Raw genomic sequence first — 27813 nt, 5'->3', positions numbered from 1 at the left:
CTCACAGCTGCTTTGTTCGTCGTTATGAACCAATTCTCTACTTATTGTTATGGAATGTCAGATGGCTTCTGTCACTGACAGACGTTGCAGAAAGGGAGTGATTGGTTACTGATTTGTGATTTGGAAACTGAAATATTAGAACAATCACTTTATGCCAGGACTCCGAGTCATAGAGCTGGCAGTGAGACCTGTGTTGCCGAGAACCCATTTCCCTAACCTCCCTCTGTAGTAGCGTTGTGTGTGTGAAGAAAAGCTTCCATCGTAGATGTGGCTGCTTAGTTTCTCCTCTCCAACAAGCAAAACCATAAGAAAGAAAAGCAGTTCATGCTATTGCCTGGTCTTCCTGACACAACTTAGCTAATTAATGTGTAAGATAGAAAACAGGCACTACATCCTTGGTTCCAGAAGAGGCTTAGGTGAGCATGTGCACACCTTCCTGGGGAGTTACTCTGTACATGCAGCAAGTTTCATGGCGGGTGCCTGGTACCCCCTTTTTGACAGATAAGCGTACTTGTACTTAGTTGCTTGTATACAGTGGAAAGAGTACTGGGGAGGCTGTTATGCCAGAGAGTTGTTTAACCTCCCTGGGTCTTTTTCCTCTTGTAATGTAATGTTCTGTCAAAATTGTTGGAAAGAAAGCATTGCAATGTGCTGCACATACTTGGTGTCCAATATCTCTGTTAAATGCAGATTTATCATTTAGATTTATTTCCCTCAGTTGTTTGTGCCTGTTTTGTGTTGCCCAATGTGATGTAATAGAAATGATTTTAGAATTAACACATCTATCATAATCATGTAAAAGCACGGGGAACAGACAGACAATAAAGAATGCAACTTGCCAGCTTCAAAAGTAGTTAATTCTAGAATGGAAATGTAAATAATTTCTTCCAGTAGTACAATCACATTTCTCAATAATAGGTTTTTTTTTTAAGTAAATAATAGGGTTTTTTTTAGTAATAGTAAAATTAGGTTTATTCTGGTTTTAGAGAAAGAGTTTAAAGGGTACTTGTACTTGAAATCTTTGACAGTTTAATTGATGAATCTCTCCCTCCTGTTTATTTTCTACAATGATCCTTGGAAAGCATAAAGCTGTTTCATGTGCAGTGTGTTTTCTCAGTTGCTTTACTTTGTTGTATTGCCTCATTCATCTTACCATTTTACTCTACTTCTTTTGAAGGGAGGAACGTTCTAATTATGATAATTACACTTCCAGTAACATTTCCTTGGACCCAAAGAGTCGATCTGAGATGACAGACTGGGAACTTTTTTGTTTCTTCAGTAACATAAGGAGATACACCAATTTAAAATAATTATCAAGAAAGCATGAAGTCATTTCTGAAAATGAACACGCCCCTCGGCCCCCCGCCCCCCCCCCCGATTTTGCCTGTGGTCTTTGCTTATGTGGGTAGGACATTCAGCTCACACTTGTTCCTTTATTTTCCCTAGCAGCAGAAGAGAAGAAGTCTCTAAAACGAACTTTTCAGCAGATACAAGAGGAGGAAGATGATGACTACCCTGGAAGCTACTCTCCCCAAGATCCTTCCGCAGGTCCCCTCTTGGTATGTGACCCCAGGCACAAAATGACTCCAAATGATCTTTAACTTAAGATCATGGCCACAAGGTGGCGCTGTGACCAGTAGCGTGGCTTGTCAAAGTGCAGAAGATATAGTAGCACACTCAAGGCTTCCCAGACATCTGACTTCACCCCACCTTTGTACTTTGACTTTACAATGGGTTTATGTTTTATAAAATGTTTGAACTTGGATTTGTCTTCTAAAAGTTAAAAATACTCTAAAAGTACATGTATAGGACATAATAAAGATGTTCTGAGGCACTTTTCTGTGCCTGTTGCTAATAGCAGTCTTGTTTATAAGCAAGTAACTTATTATTATCTAAGGACAGTCTCATAGCCACGATAGTAAGTTTACTGTACTCTGTTATAAGTATTGCAACAGGGAGTTAGTTTTTAAGGATACATTTGCCTCACTCAGTCCCTCATGAGACAAGCGTGATTTGGTTCATCTGTTTATTGTCAAAGAAAAAGAGCCACAAAACAAACAGATTAAGTAGCGTTTAAGTAACTTACCAAGTATCTTAATTTGAATTAAGATCTATTATAATTCAGAGTCATTGTCCCTTTCTTGTTTTATTTTTAACCTTATGAGGTAAAGAGTCTTACTGTGTAATGCCAGCTGGCTTTAAACTTGAGGTCTTCCTGCTAAGGCCAGATTTCACCTGTACAACTAGTACTAGGGAGTCTGAGGCCGGAGGATTATGAGTTCAAGATCAGCCTGGCGATATAGTGAGACCTTCTGCCTCAGCTTCCCATTGCTGGAATGACAGGTGTATGCCATTATACTTGGCTGTTCATGCCCTGTTTGTTGGCTGAGACTGCCTTGGGTTGATCTTAACTGTATTCTGCATGATCATGCATGGTCAGGACATAGGATAGGTAAATAGGTCACATGAGTACATGTGTGCATGCATGTGCACATGTGTGCTATGTAGTGTTAAAACGATGGGATTAGCCAGGATTAAGTAATAGCAGTGTTAGGTCAGATCTTTGCATCTGAAACCTGTGAAGAGAAGAGTGTGGCTGATCAGCGTTCAGGTAATCTGATTATTGCCTCCCAAGCCAGCTGTCCTGAGGTCATTGTGCTCTGCCACTCATCAACACCCTGTGCCTTCTCCTGGTTTGGTAGAACCCTTTGATAGATATAGGATATGCTTTTCTTGTTTTTAACTCTTAATGAGTTAATTTATTTGACATTTTAATATTGGCAGGGATTTTTATGTTGTAAAGCAAACTCTAGAAAGAACTTAATCAGCCAACATACAGCTGTTCAGCATCTGGCATTTATGTCTTCTTTCCATATTAGAGACTTTTATACTGTAAATAATGCTTCATTTGAAATTAAGCAGCATGAGCTAGAATCCATATTCTTAAGTTGCCAAAAATATGCTCTTTAATTTTTTTAAACAGAGTTCTGTAGAGGTTCATTTATGTGTTTGTAGACTTAAAACCATTTTATGTCATTTAGAGTCCATGTCATTTCCATCCACGAAGTCCTGGAACAACAGCAGTTGTGTGACTCTCAGCTTGTTCTTAATGCTAAGAGTGATGACTTCAATCATTTGTTTCTGGCTGTTTTTCTTTAACCCCTTTATGTCTTAATGAATAATATTATTTGTCTTTGTCTTTTATAGACTGAAGAGCTAATCAAAGCTCTGCAGGATCTGGAAAATGCAGCATCAGGGGACGCTACTGTTCGACAGAAGATTGCTTCCCTGCCCCAGGAAGTGCAAGATGTGTCGCTGCTGGAAAAGATTACAGGTGAGAAGGTAGTTTAGGTGAAAGATTAGAAAGAAGTTGCTGTCTAGAGTCAGGCTAATGTCTGTAGGGAGAGACTGTCTATGTGATGTTGGGTACTCTGCCATCTTGGTGTGTGAAGCCATTCACAGGCTAAACAAGAAAGCTCTCGGAGGGGCTGGCCAGGGAGCTCCACATTGGGAGCAGTTCCTGCTTCACTTCACACACCTACGTTGGGCAGCTAACAACACCTCTAACTACAGATCAGGGTGCTTGATGGACTCTTGACCTCCATGGGTACTCACACATGCAGCATACTTGTATATACTCACACATATATAAATATAAATATAAATAATACAAATAAATCTTGAGGCCAGAGAAATGGCTCAGTGGTTAAGAGTTCTTACCGCCCTTTCATAGGACCTGGGTTTGGTTCCCAGCTCCCACATGGTGGCTTAACCACTCTTAACATCAGTTCCAGGCTGTCTGATGTCATCTTCTGGCCTCTTTCAGCACCAGACACAGCTTACATACATGCAGATAGACACTCATACAAATAAGAAACAAACAAAAAATTTAAATAGATAATAGTAAACCACAGCGAAAAGAAGATTTTGAAACAAACTGAGTAGTGATTTGACTAGTTAGAGCAGAAATGCTGGGGTGCCATAGCCCACCACTCTCTGAATAAGATCAACAACTCAGGGTAAGTTATGTGTATGTGGGGCAGTGGAGGCCAGGAAGGGCTGGACCACGAACTGCCAGCAGAAACGTATGCACATGGCTATGTTGTCTGATGTATTACACACTGGCAAGCCTGAAGGCGGTTCAGAGTCAGGACTTGTAGGTGTGTCGTTGAGCTCATCGCAGTCACTCCCAAGTCAGCAGCAGTTGAAGAAGGGGGTGAAGGATGAACCAGTCTTAAAGAACATGCGCTGTGCAGAACTCTGTGTATGCCTCATGAGTCTCTGAAGGGTTGGATTCTCATGTGCAGGAAGGGATTGATTTGGACTCTGTAAAGTTAGATATCTTGGCCAAGATCACAGTCTTGTCTCTGTGAAAGCCCAATCCTTTCATCCCTTTCTTTCCACAGGTCATTTCCCCTCCATCCCCTTGAGCTGCTTGAACTCTGCTCTTTTTTTTAAACAAACCAAAAATTCCAGAATTTTCACTAGAGAGCTATGATGTCAAAGCCATCTTGGTTTATAGAACTTATTCCAGGACAGCCAAGGCTACATAAAGAAACCCTATCTCAAAAACCCAAAATAATAATGATAATAATAATAATAATAATAATAGGTTAAAAACAAAAAATGGGAAAAGCATAAGAACACAGACACACAAAACCTATAAAAAACAGAAAATCAGAAACCATAATATATAAGCAAAGACCAGTAAAATAGATAAAAGTTACCCAAACAAAGCTTTTCAAGACAGAACATCTTCTAAAGTACCATTAAATATGTTTTGTGTTAGCCATCTACTACTTGGCATGGGGTCTGCCCTTAAATGTAGCTTGGTTTATTTGTCCAGTGGGATTCCATTGGAGGAACTATTTTCTTTGCAAGCATTTGACACTTGGAGGTAGTTAGGCATCAGGGCTCTTGTCTACTTCCTGTCTCAGCACTGGAGCCTGTCTGGCTTGGACCTGTGTAGTCTAGTGCATGCTGTCTCAATCTGAGTTCCTCTGTGTCTTGGTCCTGTCATGTTCGGAAGACACTGTTCATTGGTGTCCTCCATCCCCACTGGCTCTCTGGGCCCTGAGGGAAAGGATTCGATGAAGGTATCCCATTTAGACCTGGGTGTTCCAAAGTCTCTCACTCTCAGCACGTTGTCCAGTGTGCGTCTGTTTAAGTTCTCCTACAGGAGGAAGCTTCTTTGATGGTGGCTGAGCAAGATTGATCTCATTTCCAGCCCAGTGCAGCTTTGTGTAATTCTTGAGTGATAAAATCTGTTTCTGGGTTGCAATTTCTTGTATAAATGATCTGGTTTCCTTATACACGTTCTTGAGGGTGAGAATTGACTTTTTAAAAAATCTTATCTCTTAAAAATTGGTGTTTTTTACCATTTTTTTCCACAGGTACTTTAACATCTTAATTACTGTTATAAAGAGATCAGTAGTCAAGGACTGACCAAGCTGAAAGCAGCCACACTCAAGCTTATTCCCAGGCAGCACTGCCAGTCTGGAGCACTGCATTGGTCCTCTGCCCTTTGGCATAGTCCCTTGTCCCACCTTATCTTGCTCACTCACTCCCAAGTGTGTGTTGTTCTCTAACCCTGATGCCAAAGCCTGATCTTTGGCATAGGTCCCAGTTAGGGAGCCCTAAGCAGCTCATTTCCTGGTGTTCATAGAGGCAAGGAAGGACCAGATGGCTGTTCTATGCTAGAATTCCTAAATTCCCCTGCCTTGAAAAATGCTGAGGGCTCTCAGATTTGTGTCACCGAATTGTCTGTGTAACTGCAGGCAGCTCTGGTGCCCTTTGTTTCAAAGCATCAACTTGCTATTTCCACCCAAAAGACCTTTTTGTATTTATTTTTAACATTTACGTGAATATGTGTACCTGCATGAATTTATATGTACCACTTACATGTAAGGAGGTGTCGAGATTACATTGGGCCCTCTGGATGGTGATGTGGATGCTAGGAACCAAACCCATGTTCTCTACAACAGCAGTAAGTGCTCTTAACCACTAAGCCATCTCTTCAGCCCCCCGAAGACCTTTTAGTGCAAGATGCATGTGTTTAGACTTCTGCCACCCCCACAGTACAGCAGTTCTTTATGGATCTAAGTTCTTCTTTGTTTTTGCTTATTCGCTATACCAGCCTTTGTTTACCACTTCTTTCCAAGGATACCCTTTCTTACACTTTGTTTGTTCTTTTTCTCTCCCCAACTTGTAGGTGAAGCCATTATTTAGACATGAAATCAATTCGGTCCATGATGACCAACACTTTGAAAATATAAGACATAGTAAGAAAAGGCTATTTTTTTCTCCTTCCCATCTCTCTTTTGATCTTTCTATGTAACCCAGGCTGACTGGAATTGCTGACAGCCCTCCTATGAGTGTGAGCCACTATACATGGTACTGCCACTCATTTGTGTTTTTACAAACTGCTTCTACCGAGGGTCATGTTTACATACATTTGAAAGGCCCTGCTTTTTCCAAGTGTGGGAGACAAGCTTGTTCCCAGGTACTAGGCTTAGCCTCTCTTTCTCTGGTGAACAGAGTCCTGCAGCTCAGCTTCTGAGACCACATTCTGAAGCTCTCACAAAACTTCTGTTTTCTCTCCATTTCTGTACACCTAAGACATGAGTGCTTACTCTGTTTCTTCCGAACAGTAGGGAGAGTATTCTTAATGTAGTAATATAAGCAAACGCACTTCATCTTCTCAGAGGCAAGAGAAATCTCTTCACAGATGACTCTGAGTACCTTTCTGCTGGTTTTGTTTGGGGAGCTTTTGCTGGATGCTCCTGCCCCATCCAGTTGCCTCACTTCAGGCTGTTCAGAGCTGCATCTCCTGACAGAGTTGGTGCCTTTGGATTCTTGGCTAGCCAGCATTGTTTGTTCACATGTTCTGCTTTATTCTTGGACTCTGAACCTTCTCTCAGGAATGTTTGCAATCATACCTATGTGATTTGTATGTTGTCTCTGTTTTCTGCTCTTATTTGTATTCAGACAAAGAGGCAGCTGAACGTCTTTCAAAAACAGTAGATGAAGCATGTCTGTTACTAGCGGAATATAACGGGCGCCTGGCAGCAGAACTGGAAGACCGGCGCCAGCTGGCTCGAATGCTGGTGGAGTACACCCAGAACCAGAAAGAGGTTTTGTCAGAAAAAGAGAAAAAGCTAGAAGTGAGTACACTGCAGGGCAGGTCTGGCTGCCTGAACCCCCTTTCCTGCATCCCTTGTTATCTGGCTGCCTGAACCCCCTTTCCTGCATCCCTTGTTATCTGACTGCCTGAACCCCCTTTCCTGCATCCCTTGTTATTCCTGGATCAACCTTTTTATCTTCTGAAAACAAGTGAGACAGGAACATTAATCCAGTAACCATAATTACCGGAGCCTCCTTAGAAGTCCAAGTCATGTTTTATATGTCCAGGAAAGAAAAACTCAGATTGTGAAAACAGGGGCTTCTTAGTCATTGCATTTAGGATCTTAAAATTGCTTCAGTGTAGTGTTACAGTTAAGAAATTATAAATTGGGCTGGAGAGATGGCTCAGTGGTTAAGAGTACTGACTGCACTTCCAGAGGTCCTGAGTTCAAATCCCAGCAACCACATGGTGGCTCACAACCATCCGTAATGAGATCGGATGCCCTCTTCTGGTGTGTCCGAAGACAGCTACAGTGTATTCATATATAATAAATAAATAAATCTTTAAAAAAAAAAAGCAATGTTCTCCAAAATAAACTAAGCTTAGTGTTTTTTTAAAAAAAAGAAAGAAAGAAATTATAAATTGAGGTACAGAAGGGTCAGCAAAACCAAAAGGTACTTAATTGGTTGTATTTGGGAATCTGAGTTGTTTGAAGTTTATTTCTGACATATATACATGTAAAGGCCAGTAAGTTACCTGCCTGCGTGCCCTACCTGTACATATTTTAAAGTTTAGTCTTGCTTATGTAGCCTGACTCAAATGGTGGGCAGGAACCCATTTTTCCTGAGTTGAGGCCATGTTCCTCATTGTCTCCAGCAAGGAGGGGTTTAGACTCGTCCCCTCACTGTCTGGCTTCTTAACTCAGCTTAGCTCCTTGTCCCTGAGGAACAGAGCCAGCAGTGTGGCTGTCTGGGGTTTCCTGTCCCACTTGTTAAACTGTATTTCTTAGCTTATTTTTAGTTTTTTTCTCTGTGTAAAATAGTAGGGAGGGAGGCCTGGGGCTGAGCTGGAGAGTGTCATAATGACCACGGGAACACCTCAACGAGCCCCTCAGTACATAAGGACTGACTGGGGCTGAGCTGGAGAGTGTCATAATGACACTGGGACACCTCGATGAGCCCCTCAGTACATAAGGGGGTGGAAGACCGCCCTTCTTCCAGTGGGGAAGGTTTTGTGGCCTAGAGGAGGGAATACTGAGCTAGCTCCAGTGATATGCATTCGCCATCTACAGTCAGCTGACTGGAGAGGCAGTACCATATCCTTCCCTACAGTGATTATGGGAGTTGTAATGGCTAGAGGTGCCGGGGACTTCAAATGCCTGGCCAGCTTGAGTATGGCAGATAGGAGACCGCTGAACAGTACTGTGGCTCTCGTGTAGATTCAGCGCTGACCACACGTCGTCCTAAAGGGAACTTCATCAGCAGGAGCAGACGGCCATTTATCTGCAGCGCTCATCTTTCATTGAGGAAACATTTTCACTGTACCCTGGGACTAATAAGAGATTGTAATTAATGATTCTGCTTGTAAGTCATCGTGCCATCTGTTGAACTGCCCCTTGGCGACACATTAAGGGCTTTCTCTGATCTGTCAGACATTGATTATCACGAGCAGCTGTTGTTGGGTGGATCGTGGCAAACCATCATAGAGGACAGTCTTTGAGAAGGAGACTGTTGTAGAGCCAGTTCACTCTTTGTTCTGTTTCTTCCTCATTTGTAATTAGCTATCTGTGGAAGGGGAGTGGGGCGGGGCTTTTGCAGAATAGGTAGCTTACTGGGTACCCCAAGAAGTTAGGAGATACAGAAGACCAGAGGTCAGTCATTCTGTAGCTTTGGCAGCTCCACTGTTGCTAGTTCACTGAATGGCATGCCATTGGAACCCAGCACTTGAGGATGGAGGGGGAAGATCCTGGCACCACAAGGCAGTTAGAGCTCAGGGTTCCTGTCCCAAACTGTATCAACCAGCTGGCTGGTTTGGACCATTCATTGTGAAAATAAAATGAAGTTTGCTGCAATTTAAAAAGCAAATGACTAGGTAAACTATAAAAGGGTGAGGGATTGTATTAGCTCTCTATCCGTGCAGATATGAACAGTCTGCTCTTCTGAATTTAAGGTTGTCTCTCACTCCTTTCAGTAGACAGATCTTACATTCTGTCCTGATGGTGATGATGTTACCCAGTGTGCAGTCGGCGTGAAGGCTCAGTGCTGCATTTCCCTCCACCTTCCTTCCATAACACAGTCAATCCTTGACACTGCCAGATCGGAAGGCCAGTTGAATCTGTTTGGAAACCTTTTATTGCCTTTGGAGTGTTGATGGACTCTGGACATAAGAGTTGTTTTCTTGGGAGTCTCTCCCACAATTCTAATGAGATAACAATCAAGTTTTTTTGTATTTTATTCTTTTAGCTTTATATTTTCCTTCATCTCTCTCTTCCATTGAGAACTTTATGTTGGGTTTCTAGTGGCTTCTGAACCTTGAAGGGGGGGACACTAGATGAGAATCCAGAGGGGAGTGGACCCATTCTGGCTCACAGAAGGAGATTGCACAGTCTGTGTCAACACCATAGATGGACATGAAACCAGACATCTAATGGAGTTAAGACAATCCACAATTCTGGTTGTGGTTTAAGATAATCCCTGCTGAGAGTAAAGCCTTTCTGTAAAAGGAACTGGTGATTGAAGAAGAGAAACGTGTATGTGAAAGGGGAGCAGCCAGAGGCCTGGACAGTGTGTGAAGAGACATAGCATGCATGGACCTAGGCACTGGAGGACCTGTGGGAAACCAGGGGTCTCGTCTGCAGGGAATAACCAGGTCACCTGTCCACCCATGGACACGTGTGCAAAGGTGGGTGAGACATGCCACTACTCAGCTGGAGGTGCTGCTCAGGAGCAAGGCTTTCCCTGAAGGAAAGACAGAAGCCTGCTTCCTTTCCTCCATGACTTGCCCTCCAGAGAGAGAACTGCAGCAAGCAAGGACTTAATGGAGAGTGTGGGAAGGCTTAGAGGAAGGAGAATCTTATAGCTCACCATGTTTACATTGAAATAGACCAAGAACTTATTAATAACATTAATTTGACCACATGTTTACTAATGATGTATGCATAGTGTCAAATGCACGAGTTCTTTTAACACCAGATGCATCTGGCTAGCCTCTTGAAGTCTGTTGGGCACTGTGCTCTTTGACTGTGGTCATAGTGCTAGGGGCATATTGTTCCTCAGAAAATGCTTACTTTTGACTCAGATTCCTTAGGGGAAGTCATCTTTTCCTATAAAGAGAGCTGTTTCTAGGTCCATTAAAAGGTGTGAGAGGTTTGATTTCATATCTGGTTGTAGAGAAGGTATTAGTAAAGGTGACTGTGGCAGAAAATCATACAGTTTCCCCTTTGTGGGCCCTTCCTGTTTCCTTTAGGTAGAATTAGGATTCACTTAGAAATGATGCCTTTTTTAAACCATTTTTATGCTTCTGAGTGTCATGGTTGGCACTACTGTACCACTCTTTCCTTAACTATAAGCAAGGTCAAAGGGAAAGCTGATGGAAATCTGTAATGCTTTGTGTTATAAACAGAGAAAACCTAGAAATGGAAAAGAAGACTGGAAAGGACCCGTGTTACTAACACCTTAGAGGTCAAGCAACAGTGTGGGGGCTAAGGCAAGGTGGACTGAAAAGGGTAAAAGCCAAAGGTGCCAGAAGAGCTTTCAGAGATTACTGTCAGAACAAGGGGACTTTGTGTCTTGCTGATAAAGGTGACTCTTAGGCCAAGCAGCCGCTTAAAGCTCACAAGTCTTAAGCCGGGCAGTGGAGATATACACCTTTAATTCCGGCACTTGAGAGGCAGAGGCAGGTGGATTTCTGAGTTCGAGGCCAACCTGATCTGCAGAGTGAGTTCCAGGACAGCCAGGGCTATACAGAGAAACCCTGTCTCAAAGAACCAAAAACAAAAAAACAAAAAAACAACTCACAAGTCTTAGTGTGAGCAAGTTGATGAGAGTTCCTGTCCTGTCATTTTGGATGAAAGGTGGTGTGCGTATGTTCATCAGAGCTATCAGGATGGAGTAGGGGAAGGTGGAGGATGTGCATGTTCATCAGAGCTATCAGGATGAGTAGAGGAAGGTGGAGGAGAGAAGCTGCTGTACAAGCCTTAAAGTAGAACAAAACAGGAGGTCAGGTGCCTGCAGTCTCACCTGCTAGCACAGCAGCTTTGTGCATTAAATTATGGTATGTGTCGATAATCTAGACTGGAAGGGACTGGCTGTGGTACACAAAGACTGCCATAAAGACGAAGCTCTAAATGAATTCCTGGCTACAGATTTGTTTGTAGGTTGAGGTGAAATTACATAACATAAAGTAAACCATTTGCAAGAGCGCACATTTCAGTGACATTTAGTACTTCCTATACAGACCAGCTATCCTCTGTAAAGGCTCAAACATTTTCATCAGTGCAGAGGGAAACCCATCCCTGTGCCCCCACCCTCCTGTTCCTGGGAACCACTAATATACTTTCTGTCTGGACAGTGCTTCTGGGGATTTTACTTCTTTCACTTAGGTAAAAATTTGACGTTTATCCACAAAGTTCCATGTACCAGTACTTTGTTCCTACTGAGGATAAGTGGTAGTGCAAATATTGATAATTATTGCCGTAGTAGCTAATATCTGTTATATGGATCTGCCACAATTTATCATTATTCTTGAATGGCGTTTGAGTTACATCTACTTTTTGGTTACTGTGAACTATGAATAATGCTGCTGTAGATAAGTCACATACAAGTTTTTATAGACATGTTTTCATTTCTCTTGGATGTGTATTATACTAGGGTTGAGGTTGCTAGATCAAATAGTGATTCTGTATTTAGCCTTTTGACACCCACATGCCAAACTGTTGCCCACAATGGCTGCCTGATTTTCTGCGTCAGTTCTTCACACTCCTGCCAATACTTACCACTTCTTTCCCCTAACCAGCCTGGGACTGGGAATTTGGACCTGTGGTGACTGATTGTGTGTCTCGGAGTAGCAGTAGTGATAAGCATGGTTGCCTAATCCGGAACCTTAGTTGTCCTTGTTGGAAGCATGTCTGTTCAATTTCCTTTGTACACTCTCAAGTTGGGTTATTTGCACTCAGAGTCTATGTGTTCTTTATGTATTTGGATAGTTAGGTTCTTACCAGACAAAATTTGCATACATTTTTTCCTACTGTGAAAGTTATTTTTATTTTAATGAATTCCAATTTTACTCTGATTTTTCCTGTTGCTCTTGTTTTGGGTGGTACATCTAAGAAACCATTGGCTCATTCCAAGACGTGAAGATTCCTCATTGTACTTTTCAGGAGCTCTGATGTCTGAGTGCCTCCATTTGTTATCCATTCTGAGTTCTGTATGTGGTGTGAGGAAAAGAATCAACTCCTGTGGAGTAAAGCTGTTCATTTGCTCAGCAGGATTTGTTGAAGTAACTGTTTTTTCCTCCAACTGAATGTGTGACACGTGACACCCTTGTCAAAAAATAATTGGCTATAGATGTGTGCATTCTCAGGTGTGTACCGTTCATGTCTGCGTGCCTATTGATGGCACCTCACTTTAGTGTCCAGCTCTCTAGGAAGTTTGAAAGTGAGAAGCACACATCTTCAGTCTGGTTTTCCCCCCTGTGTTGTTTTGTGTAAGAGCTCTTAAAATTCCATATGAATTTAAGAATTTGCTATCACCTTTTCAATTTCTGTAAAAGAAAAAAAAAAGCCATTTGAGTTTTACTAGTAGTTTGTTTAGTCCAGATTGGTGGTGGGATCTTGTTTCTTAGTCTGTGAATAAAAGCTAGACGGCCTTACACGAAGGTTGCTTTAATCTCTGCAACAGAATTTTAATAAACATAGCAGAGTGTCACTTACTGGTGTGTTTGGCATTGTGGAAGCGCCGTCTAGGCACCGCAAGTCTCCTTGACCACAGATTGAGAGTACAAATGTCACTTTTCAGTAGCCAGTGGTACTCCTCATCTCTAGAAGGCATGCATATGTACCTCTGTGAAGTTACCAGGGTGCCCACATTACAGAGCAGAGTGACATAGATGCCTGGATATTCGTGTAACAGAATTATTGAGATAAAGGAATTTAGAGATCATGTGGTTTGATTTTGAATTGGTGAAGGAACTCAGACCCAGAGGAGGAAGCTAGCCACAGGGCAGGAATAGAATACAGGACATGCATCTGGTTTTGTAAGGTTTTATTCTTGAAACTTGATTCCATGAGACAAACAGCAGGAAGACATCTTATTCTTCTATGAGAGTAGCCAGAGTTGAGTCATTTAGACAGTTCCCAAAGCATCTTGTTATGGAACAGTGATACCGTATGCAAGGAGGTAGCAGTGACTGCAGGCAAGCATTCTAGAATGACTTGTGAGTGTTTGAGAATCTGCTCTGCCCCTTGCTGCCCTCTGTTGCCTATGCACATGCTCTGGTGGCCAAGGAGAAATGACACGATGAACTCAGGGCTGTTGTTGTTTCTCTGCACTTGTCACCTCTCTGGCCTGTAACGAATCCTTAAGAATTTGACTTCACAATCACCAAAGGTAGATGCTGATGTGGAAGACAGGAAGTGCATGCTGATAAGAGCCTGATATGGATATCTCCTCAGAGGCCTTCAAGAGTCAGACATATTCAGAGGCAGATGCTCACAACTAGCCATTGAACTGATCATGGGGTTCTCAATAGAGGAGTTAGAGTGAAGACTTGAAGGAGCTGAAAGGATTTACGGCACCATGAGGAGAACAACAATACCAACCAACCACAGCTCCCAGGGTCTAAACCACCAGCCTGGGAGCACTTAGGGGGGGATCCAGGGCTTCAGCTGAATGTGTAAAAGTGGAGGGCCCTGCTGGGCATAGGTGGAAGAAGAGAACCTTGACCTCATGAAGGCTGGATGCCCCAGGGGGTGGGAATTTTGAGGGTGGGGAGGTGGGAGGGGGGGGGGTAGATAGAGGTTACATCCACAGAGAAGAAGGAGGAGGGGCGAGGGGATTGGGGGTTCCGAGGGGGTGGTGGGGGATGGGGTAAGGGGACAACATAGGAAATGTAAATAAATCATCCAATAAAAAAAAAAAAAAGAATTTGACTTCAGACAACACAGCTGGAGGGCAGAATGATGTAGAATCCAGCAATGCTGTGTGAGTCTTTATATTTCTGTGCACTGCAGGTTTTAACAACTCGAGAAATTCTTTGGCTCCAGTCAAGGGACTTCTAAACCACACTGATGGCCTGTTGGTTTTGGCAGCATCTCTTCTTCTTCAGGGTACAGATGCTTAGAAATGGTTGTTTCAACAATGGGACAAACAGTAGGTGGAGATAGAGAGTCCCTTCGTCAGCTTTGGAATACATCCTTCCTCTTTCACACGTGATCAAAACCAGTATCTTATCTCACTGTCCTTACAGTAAATGCAGGCAATCATAAAAAAATTAGTCTTGTCTTTTATAAAAGAGTTAATCTCTAGGTTTATATAAGGAGCTCAAGGTCATAGTGTCAGCTCGAGAGCTCCTGACCTAAGTGAATATGACTAGACCTGCCTCACATGGAGCTTGTCCGGATAGTCAGGTGACCTGAGATAACACAAGCTGGCCCTGCATATCTGCCCTTGCAGTGCACAGCTCTGAGCTCACTAGACGAGTGTTGTCAGCTCTAAGGGCAGTTAGAACAGTTACTGAAGCAGGCGGTCTGCTTGCTCCCGCTAGGTGGTCCTGGGGTCTGGTACTTGGATCCTTTCCATAACAGGCCATGGCTTGCTCCCTGCCTTGTCATCCCTGCTTTGTTAGGGAGGGGAAACATCCCCCATCCACACCCCCTTCATGTTTTCCTCCAGTCTGTGAGGACTCCTTGTTGAGTCAGTATTTGAGGTTCCTCGAGTGGCATGGGGCTAGACACTGGGGTATTGGGTTCCTCTTGATCGCTTCTCTTGGCCAGCCCTAAGAGTTTAGGGCAGATTTACATCTAGCAAGATGTGAGTGCTGTGTGTGAGTGTAAGTGCATGTGGTGCTCAGGGTTGGCGCTCACGCATGCGTGGCAAGTGCTGTGCCATTGAACTGCATCCCAGCCCACCCAGATAACACATATAAAGACAAAAATCATAATCATTAGTTTATAACCCACCAAGAGTTGGTTTTAATGTTGATCTATTTCTTTCTGTTAAATTTTAAAATGGAGAGCCAAGCATGATGGGACAGACCTGTAATCCCAACAGTGAGAATGTGGAGGCCAGGGCCAGCCTGAGCTGTATGTGATGGGGCATATTTCTCTCCACAAAGAGAAATTTGTGAAATAAGGGGTGATGTGTAGAGTTTTTAAATCTTGGGTTTGTTTGTTTGCTTTGCATTATGACTTTCCTTGCTAAGAGAAGCTGTGAGAAGTTTGGATTCCTCCAGTCCCTTGTGAGCATTTCTCTCTTCATTCCATCTCTCCATTTTATCCTGGACCTCCTCTGCTAACTCTGGGTGTTTGGACAGTTTTCTTGTAGATTTCTAGAGCTGTCTCTGAGTCTTTCTGCATACTGAAGGCTGTTTGTCTCAGGGTACTCTGTACTCTGTCTTAGGAGCTTTTGTTCTCTTCTGAAACTTACAGATGCAGCTCCCTACCCCCAAGTTACAGAGAGTGTTTGTTTGTTCAGAAGTAAATAGTGAAGAGTTAATTAGGCAGAGTGGGCTGGCTTCTGGCTTTTAAGTGATCTTGTTTGCATTAGTGACAGCTGTGGGTAACGGCAGATACTTAGAACACTGACTTGAGTGAGCATAATTGTGAGAGCAGGGTTCAGATGACAGACATTTGAGCTGTGCTAGCTAACTCTGCTTGCCCAGTTGTGTGCTATTTTAGTCTGTCTGAACACCCTGCTGTAAAGCTGGGTCTCTACTCTCACTTCAGACTGGTGCTTTGGGAAAGGGCATTGCAGGATGGTTGTATGCTTTGCAGTCTAGAAGTTACATCTCTGTTTCTTTCTTTAATGCCAGATGTACACAGCTGTAATCCCTGAATTCAGTCAGAGGCAGGAGGATTATGATATGAGCTCAAGGCTAGCCTGAAGCCTTAAGATGAGACTACCTTTAAAAAAAAGGGGGGGGGGGCAGGCAGTGGTGGTGCACGCCTTTAATCCCAGCACTTGAGAGGCAGGCGGATTTTTGAGTTCGAGGCCAGCCTGGTCTACAGAGTGAATTCCAGGACAGCCAGGGCTACACAGAGAAACCCTGTCTCGAGAAAAAAAAAAAAAAGTAAGGAGTGGGGCAGATGGCTCCACGGTCACAAGTGTGCACTGCTCTTGCAGAGCACCCATTTCATGACCCAGCACCTACATGGTGTTCACAACCACCTCCTGTTCTTTGAGAAGACCCAAATTCAGTTCCCAGCATCCATTGTTGGGCAGCTCATAACTACCTGTGATGCTAGCTAGCTCCAGCAGATACCCAGTCTGCCTTCCTGGGATACTTGCACTCATGTGTACTCCTCCCTGCTCCACCATATATATAATTTAAAATAATAATTAAAATTTTAAATTAAATAAAACCTGCCTGTAAGTCCTGCTCTAGGGGATCTGACCTCCTCTTCTGGCTTCCTTGGGCAGCTACACTCATATACCCCCACCACTCAGACACATAATTTTAAAACTAAATGAAATAGTTCAAAAGAAGGAAGGGCTTAAAACAAGGCCAGAACTAGGCTTTTTGTGTAGGACAAATTACTGGTTACTACAAGGGGTAAAAATGAAACTTAAGATGGCTCCATGTACCATCAGGTACTACCAAGGTCATCGTGGCTGCACCCATCTCCTTGTTTATTCGTTTCATGTTGGGTCCTTTATCTTGAAGTATTATTTGGAGAAAAGTATGGTTAAGTTTCTTTTTTAAATTTAACATACACAATAACTTTGTAAATTTCAAAGGAAAATTACCCAGCAGGAGAGGCCTCTGAATACCCTTGAGACCAGCGGAGTGGTCATGAGTGGACTGGTCTAGTTCTCCACACTGTCTCTGGTGGTTGCTTTGTTCAGGGTGTTTACTTCTAATGAGCATAGGCTGCCTGGGAGTTGTTCCATAGAGTTGGGCCTGCCCCACTGTGATACCTTGGCGGCGAGCTGCATAGCTGCATGGCCTCTTCCAGACCTTCCAGGGCTGTTGTTAAAATTTATTTTATTTTTTATTTATGTCTGTGTTTATATATATATGCATATGTGTGTGTATATATATGTATGAATGTGTGTGTCTGTGAGTTTATGTGCATTATGTGGGTATGCAGTAGCCCTTGGAAGCCAAAAAGAGGCGTCAGATCTTAAGAGCTTGAGTTGTAGGTGCTTGGGAGGCGCCTGATGTGGGTACTGGGGACCAAACCCATGTCCTGGCAGAGCAACAATTCCTCTCACCCGCTGAGCCGCTTCTCCAGTTATTTGATTTTTGTTGTTTGTAAAGTAACAGTTTTAGTTCTGGGGTAGTTGTCAGTCTGTCTCATGACTCCACCTTCTGACCCTCTCTGTAGCATTCTGTGTCTTCACAGAACCTGTTGTTGCCACAACCTTCTAGTTTCTCTGTTGCACCTCTTGGTTTCTCAGATTGACCTGTGATGGTTTGAATATGCTCGGCCCAGGGAGTGGCACTATTAGGAGGTGTGGCCTTTTGGGAGTGGGCGTGTCACTGTGGGCATGGGCTTTAAGACCCTCATCCTAGCTGCTAGAAAGCCAGTCTTCTTCTAGCAGCCTTCAGAACAAGATGTAGAACTCTCAGCTCCTCCTGCACCATGTCTGTCTGGATGCTGTGATGCTTCCCGCCATGATCATAATGGACTAAAACTCTGAACCTGTAAGCCAGCCCCAGTTAAATATTGTCCTTTATAAGAGTTGCCTTGGTCATGGTGTCTCTTTGCAGCAGTAAAACCCTAACTAAGACAATCTCCCAACTCTGTTCAGTGTCTCTGTTCTTGAATCTGCCCCACTCTGCTGCCTGCCTCCACCTCCTCTCTGGAATCTTATTTGCCCGTTACTTGCCTTTGCCAGCAATCCATTCTTCACACAGCAACCCTCTCAAGTCTCAAAATGCAGCTCTGAGCATTCCGTTACCCTGCCTGAAAATATAAGTGACTTCTCATTGCCCCTAAAATGGTCTAAATCCCTCTTTCCCCCAACCCCTGCCATGTCTTGCCTTCCTCATACCTCCTGCCTCATCACCCAGGGCTTACCTCTTCCAGCCGCACTCCCTCACATCCCTACCACTCTCACACAGCTAGCCCTCTGTGGTAGTTTGAATATGCTTGGCCTAGGGAAGCACTATTAGGAGATGTGACCTTGTGGAGTGGGTGTGGCCTTGTTGGAGGAAGTTTGTCTATGTGGGGGTGGGCTTTTACACCCTTATCCTAGCTGCCTGGAAATAGTCCTGGCTTCCTTTGGATGAACATGTAGAACTCTGAGCTCCTCCAGCACCATACCTGCCTGCACACTGCCATGCTCCTGCCTTGATGATAACGGACTGAACCTCTGAACCTGTAAGCCAGCCCCAATTAAATGTTGTCCTTTATAAGAGTTGCCTTGGTCATGGTGTCTCTTCACAGTAATGGAAACCCTGGCTAAGACACCCTCTTTAGCTCAGCAATCAGGGCTGGTTATAACCTGATGGAGTTGTGAGCATGGTTGAGTCTTATCTGTAGCAGGGAACTTCCTTCAGTCTGAGGCTGTTCCCATGTGGTCTGAGCTCACTTTGTAGACAAGTTCTTCCTCTGGCCAGGCCTATGGATGGGTGATTTGGAATGTAGTGCCACTTAGCTGAAAATTTCTGTTTTTTGTTTTTGTTTTCCCTCCTAGTTTTAGAGGTAGGCTTTTGAGAAGAAAGGATGCCTCTAGTCAAAGGGCCTTTTTACACCCAAGGTAGTGCTTGATAAATTTGTTTGACTTTAAAGGACAGTTGAATAGTTCATGAGAAGAGGATTTTGTATCTCATTAATAATTCTTTTTCTTCAAATCAACATGTCTCTTAACATACAAATCAGAAAGATTAGCTAGTGCTCATAACATAGTAGTAACTAGGAGGGCTTGGATATTCTTTTTGCCTCAGATCTGTTCATTCATACCAGTTTTGTCCAAGCCACAGTACAACCATGGTTTCTATTCCTGTTACATGCCTATAATTTCAGGGGAAGATGGAGGCTAGCCTGAGCTACATAAAACCCTGTCTTTAAAAACAAAAATTTGCATTTTGATTTTCCTGGTAGTCTATATTGTGAGAGGTCCCATCGCACAAGTACTTGCGTTTCAAAGGACCCGGGTGTCTTGTCAGTGCATTTTATAGATTTCTGTTAAACTGTTGATGTGGGGTTTGTTTGCTTTTGTTTTTGTTTGTACCTCTGAGGAGCTGGAGGTTAAATGTGGGACCTTGGACATGACACTCTGCCACCAAGCCTGTCACCAGCTCTCTTTTTCTTTGCTTTTTTAAATTTTGAAGCAGGGTTTTACTGAGTTACCCAGGCTGGCCTTGCATTCCGTCTGCTGTGAGACTAGCCTTAAACTCCTGTAGTTCACACTGGCCTAGGACTCAGGATCCTATTGTTTCAGTCTCCCAGGTGGCTGGGATTATAGGCCTGCCACCACTAAGTGTGACTTCAAATTGTAAATGTCTTGTTTTTTTTTTTTTTTCACCACATTAAAATTATCAGGAATTGCCTAGTCTTAAAAGTAATTTTGTTTTTATTCTTTACAGTGTTCTCAGTGTCTATGTAGACATGTAACCTTGTATCCTTGCCTTGTTTGTGAAAATCCCCATCAGATTTGTTTGTAGAGTTTTAAAAATCATTTTCTTTTTAATGAGTATGCATGTTTTGTCTCCATGTACATCTGTGTATCATGTTCATGCCTGGTGCCCATAGTGGCCAGAAGAGTGTGTCAGATTCCCTGGAATTGAAGTTACAGATGGTTGTGAGCCACTCTGTTGGTGCGAGGAATTGAACCCAGATCCTCAGAAAGAGCAGCAGGTGCTCTTAACTTTCAAGCCATCTCTCAAGCCCCAAGACTGGGGTCTTTGTTGTGGCAATAGAAACACTTGAGGGTCCCCAGAGGAAAAAGAAGCACCCAGAAAAAGTTTGTGTGTGTTCCAGTGTTTAAGAAGCCTACTATCATGTGACAGGTGGATGGTGTCTGGTGGATGGATGGGTGTTCAGAGGACATTCCTCTGTGCTCATTTGCCGTTTGTCCTTTTGGAAGGTTCTGTGTGCGGTGGCTTTAGTGCTGAAGGTGACCAGTCCTCAAACTTGGGGGATGCAGCCACAGTTGTTTCTCTTCCTTTTATCTTCCCCTTGCATCTTACTCAGCAGCTCCAGCCCTGCTCTGGTACCCAGAATGTATCGTTTTGAAATGTGGTAGCTGACCTGGAGCTGGCAGGGAGAGTGGGACAGGTTAGTGATGCTTTTTGTTCTACATGGATCTGTGACGGAAAATTTAAAGCAGCATTCTTATTTCCAGTATGAAGATATACGTGCTGTTCTGTCAGCCAGATGATGGTTGAACAGATGTGCTTGCTGAGGTTCTGACTGTAAGTGCAGGTCCTGTGAGTAATGGAGAATGGACTTGCTGGAGGCCTGAAATGAGAGGACTTGGGCTAGGTTAAACCATAGCCAGGTAAAAGTTTACTTCCTTTTTTCTTTTTCCACTTCCTGGTGCTGGCATTGGAACTGAGGCCTTGCGCATGCTAGGTAAGTGCTTTACTACAGAGGCACAAAAGCCAGCTTCTCCATGTTACAAAGTAGCTCTTGGAGTTACTTTCAGTGTGGTGCCACCATTATTTAAAGCAAGGCCCTTTATGAACTGTGTTGTGCATGATAGTCCTTCATGATTCTCACCTAGAAGGAGCTGTGCCCTGTGTCCCATAGCACAGCAAACTGTGATGAAGGAGGCAGCCGTGGTGCCCCGTAGCTGCTGTTCAGCATGCAGCCACCCCAGTGTTAGTGCTTAGGTAAATGCTCTAGCCAGGGGAGAGTGGGTTTGAGAATGCTTACTTATATTCGGGTCAGCATTTCTTATGTGAGTTGCTAGAGGAAATACAATTTTGTTTGTTTCAAAAATGAAATTCCTGTAGAAAGGTCACTGTACTGTCAGCCCCTGTCATTTTTAACCTTCTTATCCCAGAGCTCCTCTGCAGCATGTCAGGTCTGGCTCACTGCCCTGGCCATAAAAGGCAAAGAATGTGGAAGGCCCTGCTCCCTCAGCGCTTTGTTCCGTGTGCCATGGTGCCTGAGTTCACAGTGTTAGCCAGCGCTGGCTGTTAGTGCACTTTCTCCTGTAGTTTGTGACTATGAGGGAAGACTCCAAAACTTTGCCAAGAACATAAATCCTCAGAACATACCTTAGGCTATCTCAAAACACACCTTAGGCTGTCTACATTTGAAACATTACTTGGCAGCCACAGAGATTCTAGAAGCTCATCACAGCCCCTGGATCTTGACGCCGGTGGTGGCAGGTCAGATGTGACTTGACCCGTTGCAGGTTTCTGCACTGATGCTCAGGGGCAGGCTAGCAGCTGCAACTAGGGGCTGAAGTATGCCCACGAGGGAAGCGAAAGGGTGAGGCTGTTGGGTGAAGGCATCAGTGAGGAAAGAGTAGCAAAGGCCTTGTATTGTGACTGGGAGGATGGCTGCCAGAGACCATGGCCAGCGAAGCACTGCAGCAGCAGCAGCAGCAGCAGCTTGGGTGTCCATGGTGTGACTCCTGATCTCTTAAATGCGTGAGTAGAAGATTCCATGCTTGGGTCAGGATCACACACAGATGTAGGCGACTCTAAGCAAATAGCCTGTGGGTTCTGTCCTTGCCCTGTTTGAGTGGCTTTTGGTGTGCTAAAGAGACAAGAAAACTGCACCCTTTAGGAATCAGAATGCTCCTAGTGGGCCCCTTCACAGGAAGCTGGTCTGGGTGATCTTGGTCACTGCTCTATCATGTCATGACCAAGGCAGTGCTTAAAAGAGAAAGCGTGTAACTGGGGGTTTGCCTACAGTTTCTGAGGCTTAGTCCACTATTATGGCAGTGAACATGGTGGCACGCATATCACCAGAGCAATAGCTAAGAGCTGTGTCCTAATCCACACAGGCAGAAAGAGAACGGGCCTAGCATAGGCTTTTAAAATCTCAAAGTGCACCCCCCAGTTTGACATTTCCCAGCAAAGGCCACACCTACAATAAAGCCACACCTCCCAACCCTCCTCTAGTGCCACTCTCTAGTGACTAGGGATTCAAGTATACGAACCGAGAGGGCCATCTTTACTCACAGCACTACAGGTAGCCCTGTGGAGGGGCAAGAGTTGCGGAGCGCACTGTTCTCCAGGGAGACTTTCAGCAGCCACTTGGACCACACGCTACCAAGAGGAAAGGCCTGAGAGTCTTTGGTTTCCCCAAGCTCTTATTGCCCTGCTTAAAACCAGAAAACTGAGCTGTTCCCTGGGGGCTGGAGTGGGTGTACACTCCCTACCTTGGGGAGTGTCAAAACAGGAAGAATTAGAAATGGGGGCTGAAATTACACTCAGGGTAGTTTTGCTTGGGCTTGTTCTTGAATGTTTTCTTAGACTGTGACAGCATTTATAGTTGATTTCATTTGGAAAGCCTGACTCTTCGGCAAGGGAAGAGATGGAGTCTGCTCAGTGCTTTTGAGACAGGATCTCTCTGTGTAGCCCATGTTGGCCTTGAATTTGTGATCTTGCTGCTTCAGCCCTCCAAGTGCTACGATTAGTAATTTATTATATCTAGAAAGAGACCATTGGCCTGATGCCTTAGACAAGTGCCACCTGAGTATTGGTGCAGGCAGAGGCAGGGGACCTTGGCCTTGTAGAACCCAGGCTTAAATGTGGCTTCCATTGCAGGAATGAAAGTGTTGCGTGAGGTCCAAGTTTGAGGAAGATTTCTATACCTATGTTTGTTCTCTGTGTTGCTAATTTATCCCACTACTGTGCTGGGCACTGTGGGGTGTGGTGGATGTGGAGTGAGGCCTGTGTGTCCAGAGCTTCCTGGTATGATGGAAGAGTCCTCATTAATAGTTTTCCATACATCCTCAAGCTTGTCTCCTTGTGTGCAAGGTATTTGGCATTGAAGAACTGAGAAATTACTGCTGGGTGTAGTGGTGTATACCTTTAATTCCAATACTTGGGAGGCAGAGGCATGTGGGTCTCTTGGGAGTTCAAGGACAGCCTGGTTTACATAGTGAGTTCCAGGAGAGCCAGGGCTACATAGTGAGATTGTATCTCAGATTTCCTAGTCCCCCAAAAGAACTGAGAAATGAAGAAAGGTCTTCATCCTAGGTGATGATAGTGGCACATGACTTTAATCTCAGCACTCAGGAGGCAGAGGCAGGCAGATCTCTGTGAGTTCAAGGCCAGCCTAGTTTGTAGAGTTCCAGGACAGACAAGGCTGTACAGAGACAATATCTAGAAGAACCAAAAAGGAAGGGAGGGAAGGAATGAGGGAGAGGGAGAGGGAGAGGGAGAGGGAGAGGGAGAGGGAGAGGGAGAGAGAGAGACCGAGACCGAGACCCATCTGTGTGTCTTCATTGTAAAGGCTGTTTCTGCACTTCAGGCAGGGAAGGAGGAAATGTGTCTCAAATAGGATGGAAGAGGCAGAAACATTGCTAACCCCTGGCCTCTGAGTTTTCCCAGTGCTTTGGGTGTACTGCTGTAAGAAAGTCTCTGCAGCCTGGGTCCAGCCTTGAGAACCTCCTTATCCTTACAAAATGACTGGTGGGGGAAAATAAGCCTCTGGGTGTTTCTAAGCCTCAGACCTCACATAGCTCAGTGTTTTCTCATACAGATTTATTAGAAGTGTTTGTGAGCTAAAGACAGGAAAACCTGCCCCATTTCCATCATTGTGAGTAGTAAGTCTGATGTGACTGAGGTTAACAGAGCAGCTACTGGGATCTCCAGTCAACCAGCAAGGGGAGCTGTAGAGCAACAGTGTGGGTGGACACCTGCTCTTTGGGCGCTAAGTGGATTTTTCAGACAGGTGGAGCTCACCCAGTAGGTAGAGGAGCTGAGGCGGCCTTTGCTAGGACCCAGAGAAGCAAGAGACCTTTCAGTGCTTTGGACTCTGACACATGGTGGTAACAGGGCACATTGTACCTTCTCAGTGGAGATGGTACAAGGAGAGTAGATTCTAGGTAAGGCTGGAAGCATTCCTAGAGAAATTAGCACAGAGACTTCAAGGCCTACAGACCCAGGTGGTGGTGGCAGGTGGGTGAACATGTGGAGAACTTGCTTGTGAGTGGTTGACCTGGGGTGGTCTGTAAGCTTTAACACAGAAAGTGTGCTTTCATTCCTCCTGACGCTGCGACCCTTAGTACAGCGTCTCATGTTGTACTGACCCCAACCATAAAGGTATTTTTGTTGTTACTTTTATAACTGTAATTTTCATACTGTTATGAATTATAATGTAAATATTTTTAGAGATAGAGGTTTGCCAAGGGGAATCACAATCCACAGGTTGAAAGCGTTTGGTCTAGATAGAGCTCTCAAAAATCTCAGCAACATGTGAGCACCTACATATTTGTACAACTGTTGAGGACCAGTTAAAGGCATACAACAAATCTGTCACTGCTTTTTACTTCCCAGCTTCCTGTGCGGGCTGCATGTCCTTTCACAGGCTCTCAGCATTAGGGCAGGCTGTGTCTTTGATAAGCTGGACCTTTGGGTGCTTGGCAGCTGCTGTGTAGTGCTGGTCCTGAAGAGCTCTGCCAGTCTGGTTGGGGAATATGGAACAAGTGGGTGGGACTAACTGATTGGCATGGGGCAGCCTATGAGTGTAACCCAAAGTCTCTTTTTCCTTTGTCATTCTAGGAGTATAAACAGAAGCTTGCTCGAGTAACCCAGGTCCGCAAGGAACTCAAGTCCCACATTCAGAGCTTGCCGGACCTCTCACTGCTGCCTAATGTCACAGGGGGCCTGGCACCTCTGCCCTCTGCTGGTGATCTCTTTTCAACTGACTAGGACAGGAATCATGCCCCAGGTTCCCATGTGTGCCAGAGAAAAGAAGCAAGTCACTGTTGGAGACAGTCCCCTGGCCCTAGCTCCAGCTCTTCAGCCAGCATCTGCCTCAGTAATGAAGCAGGGAACTCTGACTTCTCACTCTCCTCCGGCTCCCTCCTGAGCACGGTTCAGAACCATGCAGATGGACTCAGTGTTGATTCGTACTTGCTAAGAAGACACTCGCCCTCCCACTCATGTCTCTTACCACTGCTGCTTTTCCATCCTTAGCTCTCTTACACTCATAAGCCATGAAAATCATGTGTACTTCTGGAAGCTTCGGAGAAGCTTGCCTCAGTGACATCACATGTCATGGAAATCTGAGCTGACCTTGACCAGGTTCAGAACAGGCTCCCAGTGAGGACTCGGGCTGCAGAGATTGGCTTTCCTGGCCACCATCTCCTCACAAGGTCGGCAGCACAGCTTTGCCACAGAGTTTGCCAAATTGCCTACATTTCCCGACCTAAGCACTTCTATTAGAGAAGCGTTGTCATGGTTAGGTGTGTTTGTTTTGCGAGCATTCTAGAGAATCCAACAATAAGATTCGAAGCTGATCTGAGACATAAAGTTATAGCGCAAGCACAGAGGGCAGGGATCACAGGTCATTTCCCTGCCGCACTTTGCAAGGGTCCCCAGTTTCAGAGCCTTCCCAAAGCTGGAGCCTCTGCCCCCTGGTGCTGGAAAGAAAGCTGTTCGGACAGCACGCCCAGGCCTATCAATGCTCCACAGCTGGAGTCTGGGCTCTTCTGCATGTTGCTCTCACCTTCCCTTCTGCAGGGGCTGGAGCTTACAGTAATGCACCATGTGGACACACATCCACCGTATGGAAACTAAACTCGAACTTCTCGACAGACAGGACACTGAGCATGCCAGGCAGCTCACGCCACTCTGTCTCCATGCTCCCGTGGAAAGGGAAGCATGTGGAAGGGAATGGAGGGAGACTAATTTGGGGTTTTAATTCCATTATCATGTCAGCTGACATTATGACTGAATGATGTAGTTAAGATTTTTACGTCTAGTAAAGATTGGGCCTGGACCTGGAAACGATTGTAATCTGGCAGGCTTATTTTTGACTTTGGAAAGGGCAGAAACCATTTTGTCCTACTAGCGTAATAGGAATTGTCGCCAGGAGCTGAAGTCCAAAAACCATAAGAAGGAATTCAGTAAAGGGGCCTTGAGAAGCTTCATTACTTTAAGTTGCTGTTTTCAGGATCACAAAAAAAAAAAAAAAAAAAAAACAACCAAAAAAAACCCACACATCGTTTTTACATGTTAAAGCAAACCTACATGCCACCGAGTAGGCAGGCTTTGGTCTTCGAAGCCACCCCACCTGCTATGAGGTGTGACTCAGTTCCCCTATGTCCAGCCTGGTCTTTGTGGAAGCTGTTATTCACATTGAATGCAGGCTGTTGTTGGCTTGTTCACTCTGCCTTTTCTGTCAGCATCGTTTTCTCCAGAGGCTACAGGACAGCACTGATTCAGGTGAAATCCCATCTCTGCTGTGGAACGCCTCCTCACACAGCGTGCCACTTTATTGTCACATGCACACACCGCTCTGAACATCTTCCCCAGACACTGCTTTCCCAGGAGACAGACCAAAAGACTGTAGCAGCTCTGCTCTGATGACAACTTAGTGGAGTCAGCACAAGGCTATGCTTTATTCTTTGGAGTCTCTGACCAGCAATCAGTGCGTAACTCTTACAGCAGGATCAAGACGTGAACCAGGATTATGTAAATGAATGTGTTGGCCTCTTAACACCAGTTGCTAGCAGACTTCCTGTGAGGAAGTTAGTTTCGTTTTAATGAAATGCTTCAGTTTTTTTAATCTTCCTTGTTTGTGTGCCTCCTCCTCTTCCACCCCCAGTCTCCCAACTGTGTGCTTACTTCCCTTGTTTAACTTAAGTGAAGCTTTTGTTCCTGAGAGTTGATCTGGCGGGTGGGTGGGTGACTTCTGGTTTTGTGTTTCTTTAGGGCATCCATAGGCCTCAAGGGTCTTTCTCTTGGGGTCATATTCCTCAGAAAGTCTTCAGTCTTTCTTTGTTTTTGTTTTTCTTAAAGGATATTTTTAAAGCTTAAATTTGTATATTAATTTAGGACTTTATTTAGAAGTATAGGCTGTCATTGATGGCAGCAGTATATTCTGAAATGTCTCATAGATATATATTTTTGAATAAAGGCCGTGTTGTTGAACAACATTCTGTGATGTTTCTTTTCCCTGCCTTGTGCAGCGACTAGAGATCATCAGGAGAGAGCGCTCTGTCTGCATGGAGCCTTCCCCTGGGGGCTGAGAGTGGCGCATACCTAAGACGACAGGATGAACTTACTCTCCGAGTCTTTCTCGGAGCTCGATTGTCCAGTTAGCAGTCCACACTGTGGCAGAGAGTGCCAGCTGGGTTTCATCCTTCTGCAGGAGTGAAGACTGGCTGGGCTTGGGGTGGGGAACTGGTGATGTCCCCCAGACACACAGGATAGCTTGGGAGGTCTTTGGTTCCAGTGTTTTCAGTCACACCACCGGGCCTCATGGAAATTGATTTGCAGTGTGGTGAAGCTGGTCTTGGAAAAACGGAAAATAATCCAACACCATCTTTTTAAAGTGTTTCCTTGGATTTCTGTTCTCCTGGTGTTGACATCCAGCAGAAGACCACTTGACT

At 44.5% G+C, this 27813-nt stretch overlaps 1 protein-coding gene across 2 annotated transcripts in view; it reads left to right on the top strand.

Moving 5' to 3' along the window:
* Nucleotides 1–27355, top strand: part of Rprd1b (regulation of nuclear pre-mRNA domain containing 1B) — a 44830-nt gene extending 17475 nt beyond the window's left edge. Inside the window, exons 4-7 of one of the 2 annotated variants that reach the window (XM_028786573.1) lie at nucleotides 1450–1559; nucleotides 3208–3334; nucleotides 6988–7163; nucleotides 24977–27355. In XM_028786573.1, coding sequence (XP_028642406.1) covers nucleotides 1450–1559; nucleotides 3208–3334; nucleotides 6988–7163; nucleotides 24977–25126 — 563 coding nt within the window. In that variant the 3' untranslated portion in view covers nucleotides 25127–27355. Of the gene's footprint in view, nucleotides 1–1446; nucleotides 1560–3207; nucleotides 3335–6987; nucleotides 7164–24976 lie in introns of both variants that reach the window. The other variant, XM_028786572.1, reaches the window with a different exon arrangement.
* The last annotated feature ends 458 nt before the right edge of the window (nucleotides 27356–27813 follow it).

This window comes from Grammomys surdaster, unplaced genomic scaffold (genome assembly GCF_004785775.1).
Source record: "Grammomys surdaster isolate TR1022 unplaced genomic scaffold, NIH_TR_1.0 125561, whole genome shotgun sequence".
NCBI lineage: Eukaryota > Metazoa > Chordata > Mammalia > Rodentia > Muridae > Grammomys > Grammomys surdaster.
This window is presented reverse-complemented; position numbering and strand designations above follow the sequence as displayed.